We start from the raw sequence: 18,162 nt of genomic DNA, 5'->3' as shown, positions 1-18,162 counted from the left end.
TATCAGTGAGCGTAGTGTTACACGATCAGTGTTACATGATTCTTTTTAAAAAAATAAAGTTCGCACATTTTAGTGCACACTTCATGCGTTAATTGAAGAGCATACTCCAGCCAAAAAATAAAGTGCAATCTTTGCTGCATGATATCCAAGACTAAATTATGCTTAATTTATCTAAGACTAAAAAAACACGTTGACGTTTATTAAGATTTTTCACATTAAGAAATGAATTTTCGCAAAAATTAGGTTTAAAAACTGATCAAACTTTAAAATTCCCAACCTTACAGTGGAGTGCTGTCAAGTGGCTACCATAGTCTATTTTCAAACGTTAGGCTATTTGCCTAATGAAGTTTTGCCCATCCATTCATCATAAAAATAATATATATTTTTAAATCATTGCTTAAATGGCCTGATTGAATAAACTAATTTTGGCAATCCTTGTAGCGTAAAAAAAATGAATGAAAGTTTCATAGATTGAATGGCTTTCTGAGAGACACTTGAAGTTATTCGAACTGGTTCACGGTACGAATTAGCTATAAAATTTTTAAGGTTGTATCGCTTCAATGGCTTGCCTAGAGAAGTTAAGCGAACCGGTTGAGGTACAAGTATGATATTGGGACCCTTAAGTTTAGATGGGTCTTTAAGGAACGTTTTTAGGCCAAAAATTTTTCGAAAACAAGGTTCGCAGTTGTTTTTTGCGTTTTTGATGTTTTCAAAATATTTGGGGGACCCATCTTTCATACTTGTTTTTCATAGGCCCAAACTGACATACTTGTACCCCGGTTCAAGCTAAAATATGTTTAAATCAATTCAAATAAACAAACTTATTTCACACTTGCTTGCTGCAAGCCAATAAACAAAAACATGCTTGATACTTGTATATTATCAGTTTGGAAGAAAATGCGGAATATTTAATCTTGGGGTGGTTTTCTATTCAATCAATTTTCAGTTTTTCAATAAAGCATATTTTTTAAGCAAATTCATGTTCAAGTGAAAGGTATTTTTGTTTGGAGCTCAACTGTAAAAAATCTATTTAACCTAAGATAAATTTGCACAAAAATATAATGGTTTCAGTTTGGATTTGGGACTTTTTTGAGGACTATGATTCATATCGGTTTAATTAAAGCGCAATAAATTTGTTCTATTAAAGCGTAAACGGCTTGAAAAAAAACCTTTCAAGCTGAACTAGGACAAGCAGATTGCTTTTAATAATACGTTGACATATGCGAAATAAAACAGTTGGTACTTAATATAGCTTGTGGGGGGATAAAATTAAGAAACAAAAGTTTTAAATCAAAATTTAAGTTTTTAAACCAGTTTTCAAATCATTAAAAAAATTTTTTGAGAAAAAAGCTGGTATTGACGATAGATCGCAGTCACAATATTCAAAGCTTTGCAAAAAAATTTTCTTTTCAACTTTATCAAAAAAATGATTTTCTCTATTCTGGTTCTTGGCTGGAAATCTGTTGGCTAAATTTGTATTAAAGTGTCAGTCGACGCCAATTTTTGGAGTTTTGAATGTTGCGTTAACTGAAGCTTTTTGTAGTTTTGAATTTTCAGTTTTTTCTAAATTACTTTGATTGGATTTGCTAAATGGAAGGCAAATTACTCTTTCATGTTGAAAATGCAAATCCTTGAATGACCATCTCAACTTAGGCGTAGTTTTTGCAAATTGGGTAAGCCTTATCTAAAAATTACAGATTTGGGGTATACAAAAAGCTGTCTATAATTATTTCTAAATGTCATAATTGTTTTTAAGTGTCATTTGGGTGATAGTGGTTTTTTGAGGAAAACTTTTTAAAGTTTGTTCAATGCTCAAATATTATTTTTGCTGTTCTACTTTGATTTTTACTAAGTTCAATTGGTTTTTTTCTTTAAAAATTAGGTTACGTCCATTTTCGAGTAGCCAAAATTTAAAGATCGCAAAAATTAGATCGATTTCTAGCTTTTGAAAATCGAATGAACCAGCTTTCTCAAATTGAGTCAATTTTATGAATACCATTATACAAATTAAAGTTCAAAGGTCAAATTTCAAATCAATTTTTAAAAATCAATTCAAGTAACTAAAAAAACTTGATTCAAAAAATAAATTGATTTTTTGTTTCTGTTTTTTTTTGTGGTTTTTGACACTTTTCCAACTGTGTGTTGGCTGTGTTATTCCTTTAAACTTGAAGATTCATTAAATTACTAGTTGACCTCAGAAGTTAAACTTTTAAGATGCATCAAAATCATGCTGGCAATTTGATATATCTTAACAAACAGGTCGCTAAGAAGATTTTTTTGGGTATATAATTACGGAATAGTCTTTTTTTATCAAGATGTCACTTATGTGTTGCCAACGAGAACCCGATTGGTGATCTCAACGAAGTCTCTTCTTGATTAATCTACGCAAAATTGTTCTAAGTTTGCTAAAATTTTCCAGAAAATGTAGAATACAGGGGTTCATCGATCAAAAAAAAAGTGTCAATCATAAAAGTTCTGGAATTTCCTAAAACTTCAAGCATAATTTTCATGTTTTTTTACGCTCCGAAATTTTTCTAGGGTTTGGCAGCGTTTTATTAGTTGCTTTGAATTTTTGATACTTTTCTATTTCTCCGAAGACTTTGCGTTACCTAAAAGTACCTATTTGGTACTCTTTCACCAGTGCTCTTTGAAGTTAGTCCATGTAAAATTTTTCTAAAGTTGTCCTATATGTCTCTAATATATTTTATAACCTTTTTAATCTGAAATCTTGACTCTTAGGAATTCAATATTAAGGTCTGCTGATATATAAAATATTTTTCAAATTTATGCCTTTTTCTATGGAGTACAATTGAATACTTCGCAGGATTTAAGGTACTTAGATACCCTGTTTGTTTTAAGAGCCATTGGAACACTTTTAGGCGTCCGCTGTATCAAGAGGCAAAATTTTTAAAGTTGAGTGACCAATGATTTCTGTGGAAAGCTTATGCATTATATCTACAGCATATGATCCAAATCTATCGGCTTACTAAAAACTCATTCTATGCTGTCTGATATCCTATTCTGTTTGGAGTCTTGGTTGTCCCCGACAAATTTCGAACTGCCATTACAGGTTCTTATTTTATTCTCACACCCGAGGTGTAATTGTTACTTGATCCCCCTGTAGCCGCAGCATTAGTCTTTTGAAACGCCATTGTGGTTAACTTGCTATGTTCGAATTTTATAGCCCTTTTCAGAACCTCTTCCGAGTCTAGAGTCTCGAATGTCAGCGTGTCCTGCAATGTCATGTTTTTCATTTTTGAAATGAACAGGTCGCGGACTATTTCATTTTCCAATGCTCCCAGTTCTGATCGGGCTGCTTGTGCAGATTCTCCAGATTCTTGCATTCTCGTAAATAGCTTGTATCTTTCGTATGTTACACATTTTACCTTTTGAAACGAGACTTCTGCCAAATCTGTAATTTCCCTGAACGTCATTTTCGATATTTCAGCATGTGGGTTCTTTTGTAGGAATCTCTTCTTTCCCTCTGTACCCAAAGACAAAAATAATCTGGACACCAATTTCTTTTGTACTTCGTTGTAGAAGACATTGTGTCCGACTCGTGGGCCTCTTTTCTTTCTCTCTTCGTTCTCCAATACTACTCTATCTATTGCTAGCTTATCTCTAAGAATCCTAGCGTTCCTCGCATCTTCATTCTCTCCGTCTCTGGGTGTTTCTGGGCGTGGTGGTGGTTCCTCTAATATGTCTTTTGGTTCATCCAAAATAATTTTTGGGTTCACATTTTCTTTGACCGTACCCGCCATGAGAAATTGTTCGAACCAGATTTTGAATTGCCACGGAGGGTCTAGATTCGCTGACGCCCAAAATACCGGAATTCCCATATCCGTTCTGTTATCTTGAGCTGCGAATCCTGCTGGCTGCGCCATGTGATATGCGTTGCGATATCGGTTGAAAACAAGTTGTAATTCAATACTGTATTTGGAATATTGAATTTAGGTTTTCTTTTTCTTTTGTTTTATTTTGTTACTGAGAGCTAGATCAGTGTTACGAACTCTGATCTCTCACTTATTCTCAATGTCATCGCTCACTATGACCTTGAGCATACCATAAAAGTAATGAGTAAGCACCATAGGTTGGTTGTACATACATAGACAAATACTGCTACTGCAGTAGCGGTATGACAATAACATAAAACGTTAAAGTAAGTTGAGGTAATGCGCTCTAACTCAGATGCTAAAGTTATAAGTTTCGACTCAATTTGTATCATGTTTCAAAAATGATTTTCCCGTTTCTTGGTTTTCGATTGATTGTTAAATTCTTTGGTTTATTTTTCGATTTGCAATTATCATTCATGTACTATTCGGAAAAATGTATTATGCGGAAAAGATGTGAAGTATTCAGAAAAAAAACGAACAAAACTTGAAATTTTAAATGCGTTTTTCTCAAATTGTGTTAAGATTAGACAAAATGCGAAGAAAAGGATAGTTGCTTAGAATTTCACCAGAATTAATAAAATGCATTTTTTGACAATCAAATTTGTCAATCAAAATTTTACTCTGAAACTGGGTCATTTTCTGTCTTTTTTTCTAATTAATCAAGAGTTATGCTAAAACTAGCAAGTTAATTGACGGGAAAGTTACATCAAAAGAAGCCTCTTACAGCCCAATAAAGTGCGAGGAAAGTTAAACTTCCAAAAAAGTTTGCATAAAATAATTAAAATAAATTTTTAAGCAAAGATTTTGAATTTTTTATAGTAAAAACGACCTTTTTTTGGCTATCAATCAGAATATTTTCTCTTATGCAGATTTTGGACGTTTTACCTTTCTAAATCTCTGTTGAGTGTTGAGCTGTTTAGGAAGTTTTTTTTTAATATAAGTTTCTCATCAATTAACCTGGTAGTTTCAGCTTAACTCTTAGTTAATTTAAAAAAGCCAAAATGACTTATTTTTGGGGGCAGAATTTTGGTTGAGAATTTCGAAAAAATGCACCATATTAATTCTCGTGATATTCTAAGCAACTTTTGCTTACTTTACTTTTGTCTAATGTTAACTGAGTTTGGGAAAACGAGTTCAAATTTTACAAAATAGTTTGTTTTGTACGATTAATTTAAGTCAGCAATATAGTTGCGTTTATTGAACACAAAAATGTTTCGAGATGATTGTTTGTTATACTTTTTGATTATTTTTTGTTGAACTTGTTGTGTACATATTTTCATTTTGTATAATATTTCTTATTTTGGTATCTTGTTGGTTTTGCAGCATCCAATTAATGTTTACAATTGTTAAACTTTAAACCCCGCCTTTAGAGATGTGAACCTTTATTTAAAATATCTAATTTTAAACCAAAAGTTTCAATCAACTCACCAATTTTTGCTTGTTATTCGGTAGTTTTCCATGTGATATTTTTTGATATTTTGAGACTTAATTACATGAGTCGAAAGAGGGTTATACATCCAAAAATAATTTGGCTTAGAGAGAATTCAAAGTGAAGGATGTTTTTTTTCAGTTCATTGTTTTTCATTGAAAGAATATTTGCTGTTGATTTGCTGTCTTTGTATTTCGAGAAAAGTTACCGGCGTACGGGCGAATTTGAACTTCAGTAACACTAATCTTTATTACTTATTTTTTTGTTCCGACCATTCAAAAAAAGTGGAGGAACTTTGTATTTGGGTATAATTTAGTTATTTTTCTTTTTTTTGTTTTCCACGCAAAATCAGGTACCGCAAATAATCATCGGAATGAATCGAGTGATATATCATATTAAAAGTTATTTAGTCTAATTCAAACGATATTTAAAAAAATTGAAATTTTTTCTCAATGTCGAGAAAAACCAGTTTGAACTTTTTGATTTTGTCTAATTTCAAGCAAATAGGATGAGGCTAAGCAGGTTTACAAAAGCTTATTTATGCTTAATTTAAATCGTTAAGGCTTAGATTTACTCGAGTAAAGTTAGTTTTTGGAGTTTTTTAGCGGCAATTTGGGAATCAAAAACTTCAAAATTCCAAAATTTTCTGCAAAAAACTTAAAATTTTTGAAAAACGTGTGATTTGTTCGAACAATTTTTTTTTGTTTTTTTTAAGTCATTTTCCAAAAACTAATTTCGAATTTTCCATTTTTTGTATGAATAATGAATATATCTAAGTTTTTTTTCGTTCCACAAAGAAAAAAGGGCACTAATTAAAAAATTTTTGCAATTCCTTAAAACTATGGTAGGAATATTCTATGCTACTTGCACACTAGCCGGCTATCCTTGTTAAGTTTTGGATTTATTTAGTTTTTGTTTCGCCATTGCATTAAATTTTTTGCAAGTGTGGGCAGTGTTGAATTCATTTGGTCTGTTACTCTTTTTTATTCATTTTCTTTTAAAATTTAAAAAGTGGGAGCTTTAAATGTTTTTTTTTTCAATTGCCATTGTTTCTGACTATTGCAAATTTGGACGTGTATTTGGCGCTTTGAACTTCATGAACTCTTGTTGTTGATTTAAATGGCACTACGTCATTTATCTGCGCTCTAAGAAAATTGACATGCGCTCTGATTGCTTGGGTGGTTTGCAGTTTTTCGACTTGAAGTTGTCATTTGATATATAATTTTTTTGATATGAAATTTGATTATTTAAAAAAAGTATGATGCGTGTTTGCTTTCTGCAATTTTGTCGCCTACTAATTAAAAAAAAAATTTTCCCTCAAATTGTTTATCTACATGCATTTCCTTTATAAGAAAAGCATTTTTCAAAGCGTTTTTTTTATAAAAAAAAACGAATTATGGAAGCAGAAAATTGGTCGTGAATGTGTAATCGTTTTTTTTTCTTTTGAAAAAAAGATGAACTATTGAATAAGTTTTTTCAATTCAAGTCGATTTTACTTTGTTTCTGATTCAAGCATCTTGTTTCAATTGAAGGAAACGAAACAGTTGAGAATAAGCATTCTTCCAACGAGACGTTTGAATGCTCAGAACGTATCGTCTGTAGTTTGAACTTCGTTTGCTTGATTGATTAGTTAGTGACAAAAGCCCACTGATGAACACGATTTTTTTGTTGCAAAATACTGCAATTTATTGGAAATTCCGATCAATATTCATGAATATTCAATTATCCGAGCATTTGATTGAAGCAAGTCTCTTGAAAGAAGTTTGATTCAAACTGCAGATGCCTTTGTCTCCGCACCTTGAAAGTCTTTTTCTGCTTAAAAAAAATTTTTTTTTGACGCAGTAAGAAAAAGGCAAAAGTGACATAGCAGAGTTATTGAAAGGCTGGAATGAAAATGACGGAAGATTAAAGGCTTCAATTTATATTTGAGGGACGGTTAGAAAATAGTTAAAACTTCCTTGGTTGTAACGGGAAACGATTAATTGGAACCAAACTTCAGACGGCCCAATTAGCATCCAATAATGAATTTTATACCTACGCCATTTTAACACGTAATTTAGACCGTTAAGAAAAGAGAAAATGTTCTCATCAAGGTCGGTAGAAAAATTTTCTTTTTTATTTCGGACGCGCTGAGGTAAGCTGATTGATGCTAACTCATTTTTGTTGCAATTATCCTTGTTATAACGATAAATTTCAGATTTAAAAAAAGCATTGTGTTTTTCAGACTTTCATGAAAAAATGCCTGTTTTCCATTCAGTTTTTTGTCATTTAAGATTGTTTTGCCAAAAAGATGAAGAGAGAACTGACTCCTCCCCTCCCCCTAAGCAAGTATTAATTTTTGACAACCATTTCTGTGTATGCGAATTTCATCAAAAATGTCAACAATTGTTTTGAGTTCTCATTTTCGTGCGTTTGTATATTTAGTATTCACTATTTAAATGATACGTAAATTAAGAATTTTAATTAGATCGATTCTCTGAAAACTATTTAGGCTGTTTCGAATGTGGCAATTAAAGTCAGTCTTCTGAAAATTGAAATAGGGAGGGAGGTCATAGTTAACAAGATCGCCAGTTAACAAGATCCCCATGGTTGTAATACGCAGAGACGTTGATTTAAATGCCAATTTTAGTGCAGTTTTTATCATCTGAAAGGTACTGATATTCTGAGCTCAAATGTGAAAACATTATTTACCTGTGATTATTTATTGTAGAATTATGGGGGTTTGAAAATTACCCATAAGGCCGATTTGAGATAATAAACGTGCATATATTGTGTATTATTGAAGCGTTAGCGGCAGGTTAAATCGTTCCGAATTGTGATGCAAGGGTAATACCCATGCTTGACGACAAAGCATATTAATTTTATTCCAGTCGGGGCTTGTTTTTCTTTTTGCAGAGTGAAATTGTTTTGGCTATTTTATACTATCGTCTGTCTGCTTATTTTTGTCGACTTAGTTCCCGCAGAAAGGACTTTTAAACAAAAAAAAATTCAGCTTCTTTGAGTATTCGAAAACACCTTTTGAATTTTTTATATGGTCAGGTAATTTTATTATAGGTTTTTTGGCTTTTTGGGTATATATATATATATAATTTTTTTGAGTTTTTTTTTAATTTTTGAATTGTCTTCTCATGTGTTTTTAATCATAGTCATTCATTTTTTGGTAGCGAAGCTCCGCTTTGCAATGCTCAGCACTAAAAAAATCGCGAAGCTCAGCTTTGCTCTCGTGTCAATTTTTGACAACAAAATTAAATGACTTGAAGCTGCAGTCGTAACATGCAGGGCTTGACCCTGATACGTGCCGTCTTGTTTGTTTTGATTTTAATGCACCTTTGTTTTTTTCAAAGAACTAAGTCTCAAATAAATTTCCTGGTTCGAGATTTTACTATACAAAAGCAGATGTCTATACAAAAGCACGTAATGTTATGAACTAATAGAATACCAGCTTTGTGTTCGTCTTTTGATCTACTGAAAATATCTGAACATCCAGTTTTTTTCAGGATAATTGGAAATGAATTTTTTTAGAAACATAAATACATCGATATGGAAAATAAACTCGCGAGGTTTATATTTTGGCTCCGCCACAGGTTTGAATCCATTGAAAAAGTTGCATTAGTTTTGTTGATTTTGTTGATCTATCTAGGAAAATTTTAGAATTTTTGAAAAGTCTTTGCCGGTCATTGATAAGTTGGAAAACTTGAATTGCCAAAAGCGTTAAAGATGCAACAAAACAAAGAGATAAAACTCATAAAATCAAGTTAAAAATCACCTTTAAAGAACAAGAAACAAAAATTAAGGAAATTGCTAAATCAAGCGGAACAAGTAAGAAAGGGTCCTTAAAGAGGTTTTGACAGCTCGAAGCTAGAAAAGTTTACAAAGTTGAAGCATATGATTGGAGTTCTCATTGAGTTTTGGGAAAATCTAAAAATCAGCAAGCAAAAATTTTGGCAATTTTTTTTCACTAGATTTTGCTAAATTTGAAGGATTTTAAGTATGTTGGCGTAAATAAATGAAAGTACTTGCTGCCGATCTCGTCATTGAAATAAACAGAAATGAAACGGTAAAAAATGAGCATTCGGTTAGCTACGGTTTAAGTTGAATACTGATAACAAGAATGCTAGCATACCAGGGCAAAATCGTGAGCTTCAGGCTACCTTTATTGTATATCAAAAGCTTTTTTGCTTGAAAATTTTTTTATAAAATAATGAGAAAAAATGAGAAAACTTTGATAGTTTTCAAATATATATTTTTTGCAGTCTCCGCAAATGCTATGTTACTGCCAAGTTATATATTTTGCGCGTGATAACTTATCAATAAAGCAAGTTGCCTGCCTTAGTTTAAACGGAAGGATATATTTTGCCGCTCACGCTTTAAACGAACAAAGTTCAAGCCATTAGACCTGGTGAAAAATGATCGCAGGTGAAACATATTTTACATTTGAGCTGGAAACAACCATGCTTTGCGGATGATAAAAAAAATACCGTCATAAAAACTTAGTTAAAAGTCGAAAATTGACTGAAAAAAAACACCCAAGCATAAGTATTGCGCATTTTTTCAAAAGTTGGAACGACAAAAGTTAAAAGTTAATGCACCAGTCATCTTCCGCTATTTAGCTATAGTTGTAAGCCATAGCATTACCATAGCCATAGCATTTTTTTCCAGATTCCTGAAGAATGTTTTTTTTGTGAAAAGTTCCATTGTTTATTGATAATTTGAAAATTTAATCAAGCAATTAACAATCAGTTATTTAGCTCAAATGCTTAAATATAATTTTGACGCGACCACTTTGAAAGTTTTGCGGTATAAAATCTTGTGCGCGGTCAGTTTCCCCTTGACTAGAACTTTTCAGACTATTGTTGATCATAGTTTTTTTTTAAATAGGTGAGTTATGGATTTGGCGCAAAGTTTCAAAGCTCACTATATAGTCCAATTCTTTTATCCAACAAAATAAAATCACTGTCAATTTTTTGGGGGCATCTCCTTGACGATCAGCTTAAGGGATGCGTTTTTTAAATTAGTACATGATGTTGTCAACGTTTCGAATCAGGCGCTGATTGATTTTTTGGCGAACACCTCTGCAACCGTTGCTTTTGAACTGAAATTTGGGAAAATATATGTGACTGTGAATACCTCACATTATGAATTTAAGTTTTGTTTTTGTTCCGACTTTCCTAGCGAAAAAAAAACGGAGTATTTGTACTCGAGGTGTTTATTTTTCTTCAGACAAATTTCTACTTTTTAATTAGCCATTTTTGACGGAATTTCTTATATCATTCAAAAGGTATTGAGTCCTGAGCTCAAATAAATAATTTAAAAAGATGTTTCATCTGTGATGCTTTTTTGTAATGCTATGGGGGTTTAGAGATTGCCATTTCGGTGAATTTTGGAAAATTTACGCGCGATATATAGAAAGTAACGGAATATTTGTGCTCGGGGTTTTTTCTTCAGACAAACTTCGACTTTTTATCCTGCCATTTTTGACGGAGTTTTTAATATAATTCAAAAAGTATTGAAACTTGAGCTTAAAATAAAACGATATTTCACCTGTGATCATTTTTCGTAATACTATGGTGGTTCAAAGATTGCCATTTTGGTCAGTTTCGGATAATCAACGCGCGATATATTATACGCTAGTGACGCGTAAGCGGAGATTGAATCCGTCTTAGATCTCGTTCCAAATTGGCGGAAGGAAGCTTATTATACAGGATTGATTTGTTACTAGGAGCAAAAAATATCACTTTGTACTTTATATGGCGTGTCGGGTGACGATTTTCACAAAAAATCTCAACTCAAAAAAAAATCGTTTTAAAATTTTATCTTTAATTTTTTCATGTGATTACTGCTCCACAGACCTTAAAAGGCAGTCGGATCATTCAGGGCTTCGCCCTGATACGAGCAGTCTTGTTTGTATCATACTTGGAAAACTTGACTTCACACCTGAAAAAAAAACAAGAAGACTGTAGTTTTTTTGAGTAATAGAAGTGAATACAACAGAATTAAATTAAATCTCAGATAACAATTAAACCTCAGATATAGTCGAGAGTTTGCGTATTATGCACGTGTCTTGTTAAGCAAGAAAAAAAACAACAACCACTGCAACATCGACAACTGAGCAGACATTTCATCTCAAGCAGTGCTCGTATTTGGATCAGAGCTCGTGTTTGGAGCTGAGCTCGTGAGTTTGGAGCAGAGCACGTGTTCGGAGTACAGCTTATTTGTGGATTGGTGCTCGTGTTGGATGCAGAACCGGTGCTTGGAGCTCGGGAAGAGTTCGAGTTTGGTTCGAGGAACGCTCGTGATATCATGAGGCGGACTCAGAGAATTATCAAACCGCCTAGTTATCTGGGGTATAATTTTGATTCGCAGCTCAGTGTTTCCAATACCTAGTAACGAATATCCCCCCTATGAATAAATAAATCAACGGTTTTTTATACCTAGTAACGATTGCTTCCTCCCTTGCAAAAGGGGTACGTAGTTGTAGAGATCCCAAGAACAAACTGATATAGTATGTTAAAATTTTGCGAAGTTCGACAGTAATGTCTACGGGCCGAAACTATTGCTCGAAAGAGTTGAGGAGTTGTTGTTAATATTCTATAAAAATTAGGCGGATCTTTCCGTTTTTTAACCGTTTTAACGCGTGTTATAAGTACGCAGTATATCGCACTTTAATTATTCCAAATTAGCCAAATTAGCAATTTTCAAACGCTCGTAACTTTACAAAAAAATGATCACAGTTGAAATATCTTTTAAAATTTGCGTTTAATTCCGTCAAGAACGCTTTATTAACAAGTTGACTGAATTGACTGAAGAAAAAAACCACACCAAGCATAGATATTCCGCACTTTCTTCGAAAGTCGGAGCAATAAGTTGCTATACTAAGCTTGTTAATTGCTCCATAGCGTCCTTAATTCGCCTTCTTGTTATCCTTCAGTGTAAATTCAGTTTACTAAGGCTGGCTATTCATCGGGCAAATGATATTGTGTTGCGATGACCCTTGATTCCATTATTCTGCTTTCAATTTAGTTTAAGGCATCTGAATTTAATGCAACTGGCTTTTATTGTTTCAAAATTTTTTTCAGCTTTTTTTTTAGTTTTTGGCGGATAAGTCATTGCTTGTTTGAAAAGAATGATTTTTATTCAACTTTTTTGGTATCATATGGAAAAGTATGGCTTCAAATCTGCGGTCCGAACTGTTTTATAGGTGGCGCTTTGGCGCATCCGGTTGTGTTGGTGCCCAAACAATCGTATGACTGAGGGTTCAAATCGCAAGTGCGCTGCAAGTAGCAAGGTGAGCTGTTATAGGATAGCCCCAGCTTAGTTAACCTTAGATAATTAATCTCCGGGTTAGCCCTCTGGCTGATTAACTAAAAAAAACTGGGTGAATAACACAGGTATAATGATAAGGGCAAAAAAAATTCTCTGATTCAGCTTTGTTTTTGTTTAGTTCTACTTTCAGAACCATCTATCTAGATCGTATTTTCCTTCCAAGCTCAGCTTTGTCCAAATATACTCTCAATTCACCATTACCATTTAGCTTCCGGCTGGGAACGTTTATTTTACTCCTTTAGAGTTTCGCTTCTGCCCCGAATCGTATTGCTGATCAAAACCTCTTTTTGGTCCTTTCGCTTCTAATTGGCTATACTTTGTAAAAATATTGTTTTTTTTTCAAACTAATTGGCGTCAAGTCAATTTAAAGCTCGGTTCTAACAAATTTATAGCATCTCGCTTCAAGAGTTTGATCGAGTTTCATCTTCAACTTATGCTCATTTGTATCGGTCTCTTTTCCATAGCCCCTTCGCTGTACACTTTCTTTTTCACTATAGGAGCTCCGCTTGCTGGTATGGCAAATTAAATGAAATTACGATGTCAAGCAAGACAAACAGAAATGTGTTTCTCTTCATTTTTTCACAATGCCAACTTGCATTATTTTGCCAAAACCCTAATTTCTTACAATTTCTTACAATTCTTAAATCAGCGGAAAATTGTCTACTTTTTAAATTTTGATTATACATTTTTATGACAAATAGGGTCGTACCAACACATCGTTCCATTCATTTTTGACGCGCTCAGTTTTTTTGAAAGTTTTTTTTGAGTTTTTGTTATTTATAGCTTTTGAAATGAGTTGAACCAAAAATTTCAGGCTTGGTGCATATCTAGGTTGATTTAATAACGTATGTTATTTATACTCACTTTAATTTAAAAAGCTTTTACCGTTTGCCATTCAGGAGAGTGGTAACGCGTACAAGTTTAACAGAGGTAAACCCGACATTAGACAACAATATCCGCTTACCAGAGATTTGTATAAATATAGGAGCCTCCGTTTTCAGCCCACGTTGTTAAAAAGTCTCCATTTATTTAAATTATTCCTCTTGAGAATACTTGAAGTGATTTTTATCTGTTTTCATTAGAGGCGCAGCATTTACGGAACCGAGTTAAAAACGGACCAATTCAGGAAACGCAATTTTATTCCATCGAATTGGGTTTTACATCATCATTCATTGTCACATCTCTCCATTGTTAGTCTTATCTGACATCAGTTTTTAATTGCTACATTGCTACGACGAGACTTATTGATCCCAGAGCTTCATTTTAATTAAGCGAAGGTGAAGTTATTCAGTATTGAGTGCCCAATTGATTTGAAGCTACTTTGTTTTGTCGAACTGTTACTTTGAAACAAAAATAAAGAAGATCATTTGGCGACACAAGAATGCTTCGAATTGATGAAATAAGCGTGGGACGAGCCACTGGCCGCATGTCTCCTACAGGGGTGGCAAGTAACAGCCCCTGCCCCAAGCGGAAACCCGGAAAGCCGGGATCGGCCGGAACTGGGAAGACTACCGCGGGAGCGTCCAGTGGCAACAATGGCAGTCACGTGCCACACATTTCAAAAATGCTGGCCGGTCAGTTTAATCCGATTGCTTTTATGCACAGAGACTCTGCAAAACACGATGAGCGAGTTGAGTCCCATTTTACAGGTAAATTTTTAACCTCACCCTGAAAATCTTTGTTTTTTGACAAAAATGCAAATCCACCCTTTCTGTGCAAGTTGCCACAATTAGTCACTATTAAAATATATTTGCTGTTTTAAATTTTTCTATTTAGTATGCGATATTCAGATATTTATAAGTATTAGATAAATTGCATGGAAAACTTATGTTCCAGAAGTAGTACTAGGCAGAAAGTTTTGGCTACAACTCTGAATTATCTGAATTGGGACAAAAATATGGGAATTTCCATTTGCTGTATCAAAACTATAAACTGTTACTGCAAAACTTGGTAAATATATTAGATAAGATTTGCTTAACGTCCAAATAATTTCTGTTGAATTTCAGTTTTCCAGACTTTCAAGTCATAAATATCACACTTGATTATGCCTGAATTTAAACCTAAACTAAGTTTACCAATTTATACCCCTCAATTACTTTCTCTAGAGGACAAAGAAGCATTTGACCTTCTAGACGAGGACAAAGACGGGCTCATTTCGGTCGATGACCTCGCCAAGTTCATGAGAATGATTGGAATGACATCAACGAATGCGGAATTGTCTGAGCTGGTTTTAGAATTCGACTCAGATGGTGAGTGTAAAAAATTATAAATTGATTACAAAAATGGCTATATGTGATTTTTTTTCTGAAATACATCTGATCCTTGGAGCCCTATATTCAATTTTCGTTAAGTTTGTTACCATATATAGCAACTATGATGATACGAACTTCAATTGGTGATTGAGCAAATCCGCTTCTTTCGCAAAAGAAGAAATTAAATCTAAATCCGATGACTCTAAAAATATGTTAAATGATGTAATTGAACAATCTTCTTTTTATGGTGTTTTAAGGAGACGGGTTCCTGAGTTACCAGGACTTCTTGAAGGTCCTCAACCAGGACTTGTTCGAAGGGGATCCCAATGGAGACGTTGTCAGAGAGGCTTTCAGACAATTCGACCAAGGTATGATCTCATGGTTTTGCTCACCTTGTTTAGCGTTTTCCTTTTCTTTTTCTAATCACGAATAAAATAGAACCAGCTTAAGCCGCAATAGAACAGCTTTCTAGAAAAGCTTAAACCAAAATGTTTCAGCTGTTCTAATTTTGACTTAGGTTTCAAAAAACAATAGCGAAGAAACGCAAACGTTTTTTCTTGTGAATTTACTGCGCTTGTCAAATTTTTTTCAACCCTTCAAATTTGATTTCTGCTGTTTGGCTTCTGATTTCTTGTATTCTAAAACGCTAAATGGAACAAAAATTGCCCCATGTGTTTATAAAATGGCAATTTACACGGAAATATTTTAATGTAGAGTACTCTCAAAACTAGATTTATTTTAGGATTCCTCAATGGGAAAAACTCTTTCAAGAAGTGCCATTAATTGAAACTTCCCGAAACTCGAAGAGGTTTAAAGTCTCATATTTTTTTCTGTAATCATTCGTTTTATCCGGTTTTCTTGAATTGATTGTTACGAAAAGCAAGCGTTATCAAACTGGAGTATAGACTTTTTCAAGTTAAAAATTAAACGTAGTTCAGACAATTACATAGGTCGCAATGATTTTTTTTTTCGGGAATCTTATAATTTGTTCACGCTTAATTTTATTTTTTCGCGGTTTGACTTTTGATTTCTTTTCAAATTCAGTTCATTTCCTTTTGTAAAAGGAAGGCAAACTCAACTATCGAATTTGAAAATCACAAACTACGTGATCGACTTCTAATTTTGAAAATGAAATTTAATTATCAGATTTCCCAGGGGTATAAAAACTTTGCCCAATGACCCAGTTTTCCCAAATTGGGTTAAGTTTATCAAAAAACGTGCTTAGTACACTAGCGAATTTCAAAAATTCGGTTTCAAAAATTTTTCAACTCAATAAATTCGCAAATTTTTGAAATGCAAAAACAATAAATTAGTTGGCTTTATGCTTTGCGATTTGTTACATGCATCAAGCAAGTTAGTGTGGATGCCTTCAGTTTGTTATATTCCAAATTATTACTTGCAGAACTGAGTCAATTTGTATTTGGTTCCACTTTTGGTGAATCGCATTGGCAATTTTTTTAGCATACGTAGCTGCTTTGTTAGTGACTAGTGTTTGCCAGTTGTTTAGCTTGCGTGGTTGAGTTGATAGTGCGTGAGACTCAAATCTCTTGATTGCAGTAGGTAGCAGATTCAATTCCTACACGTGTACGAGTTTTTGCTAATTCGAGGCTTATTTTTTTTCTTATTTCAATTGACAGAGCTGGTTTTTGGTCGTGTTAACGCAAGTGTTTGCGAAGCGCAGCTTCGCCTCTGTGTTATAAATTATTCTAGAAACTCAAAGAGGTTTAGGGTCATCTATTTTTTTCTTCGAAATTCGAAGGTTGAGATATTTTTTCAAAATGCAAGTCAGCTTTTTTTGCGTCCAATTTTTTTTCCAACTGTCAATTGGTTATTTTCATTATATTTACAAGTGTTGCTCATTGTTTTGTTAGGGGACTTGAAATTTTCTACAAAATCATTTTTTTTCGGCTCAACTGGTGTCTACTCAAAAATTGGCGGCATCGTTTCCGCTTCGTCAGTTTTGTTCCATTGCTAATTTGAATTCAAAGGTTTTGCTTGGCATGTTTGGCTAGATTGAAGTATTATCGAGACATACAAAAATTTTTGTCGACCTGGTTTTTCATTTTTTTGTACTTCTATTGTTTTTTTTATGTTTGTGTTGTATCGCAAGTGATGCGAAGCTCCGCTTCGCCTCTGTGTTAACCTGTTCTAGTTTTGACCTATTTTTCAAAAATCAATAGCTGAAGAAACGCACACGTTTGAGATCAAATCGGAATTTAGACTTGTTTCTTGTTAACAACCAGCTTAGCATCACTAGAATCAATTGAGACATTAGCTCCTTTGAAAAGTGAAAATTGATGTGTTAACCTCTCACGTAGCGTAGAGCTAACATATATGATTGAAATGACTCAAATACGCATTGAGAGTATGGGAACGAGCTGCTTTTTTTCTGAAAATGGAAACGTTTTCGCGTGCACAAAATCTTCGAAAGACTTTTACTAGCCAGCTTTATTTATGTCGGCTGCACGAGTTCTTTGATTTAAGTACTTTTTTCATACTCGAAATTTGTGTGTCTATAGTTCAATTATGTGCAAGAGTTAACATTGCATAGAAAAAACTTCGCTGAATTTTTTTGGCAATTTTAAAATATTTCATTTTTTTTCAAGTTTTTTTTCTTCAAATTTTCCAAATTTGCTTTTAATTTTTTGTTTTTACATTTTTTAAACAGAAAAAGAACAATAAGGAACACCTTTCAGAAATGTTAACGCTTTCTATAAGCAAGCGTTATCGAACTGGAATATAGACAATTTTCGGGTTAACAACTAGTTTAACAAAAATAGCTGAATCAATTCTTTTCACTTTTCTTCTTTTCTTTTTTCCCTTCTTACTTTCTCTTAATATGTTCCAAATTGTTTCCCCCTTGGCCTGGAGGTAAATCAGTTGTCTTTGTACCCTAAAGTCTGGGGTTTGAGTCGTGGCCGGATCTTGTTTTTTTTAGTGCCAAGAAAATTGAAAAAAAAATTGGTTGATTTTTCAATTGTTTGATCAGGTTTTGTCGGCTAAATTGCCACAACGGATTTTGCTTGTGCTGTAGACAATTTGTCCTGTAATTGCAAGTGCAAATTTTGTTCATTCTTTTTTCAAAGGGGTTACTTGAAAGGTTTTTAAAAAAAAATCTTTCATAAACTCTTTTTCGTTTTAGTTGGTGTCTGCTCAAAGATGGTCGGCTTAGTAGCCACATCATTGATTTTTCTTGTGCTGAAAACAACTTTCATTGTAGTTGCAAGTTCAGTTGTTGTCCAATGTTGTTTAAGCTGGAACTCTT

The 18,162-nt window shown here is 33.4% G+C and overlaps 2 protein-coding genes across 3 annotated transcripts in view; one reads left to right on the top strand and one right to left on the bottom strand.

Annotated features, from left to right (window-relative positions):
• LOC134857177 (46 kDa FK506-binding nuclear protein-like) overlaps positions 1-18,162 on the bottom strand; it is a 211,039-nt gene that overhangs the window by 63,625 nt on the left and 129,252 nt on the right. The gene's annotated exons all lie outside the window — the stretch shown is intronic.
• Positions 7,405-18,162, top strand: part of LOC134854179 (uncharacterized) — a 91,342-nt gene continuing 80,584 nt past the window's right edge. The window contains exons 1-4 of the mRNA XM_063870332.1: positions 7,405-7,456; positions 13,728-14,294; positions 14,751-14,894; positions 15,155-15,265. Coding sequence (XP_063726402.1) covers positions 14,027-14,294; positions 14,751-14,894; positions 15,155-15,265 — 523 coding nt within the window. The 5' untranslated portion in view covers positions 7,405-7,456; positions 13,728-14,026. The remainder of the gene's footprint in view (positions 7,457-13,727; positions 14,295-14,750; positions 14,895-15,154; positions 15,266-18,162) is intronic.

This window comes from Symsagittifera roscoffensis, chromosome 1, assembly GCF_963678635.1.
Source record: "Symsagittifera roscoffensis chromosome 1, txSymRosc1.1, whole genome shotgun sequence".
NCBI lineage: Eukaryota > Metazoa > Xenacoelomorpha > Acoela > Convolutidae > Symsagittifera > Symsagittifera roscoffensis.
Note: the sequence above shows the minus strand (reverse complement) of the source record. Positions and strands in the feature narration are given on the sequence as shown.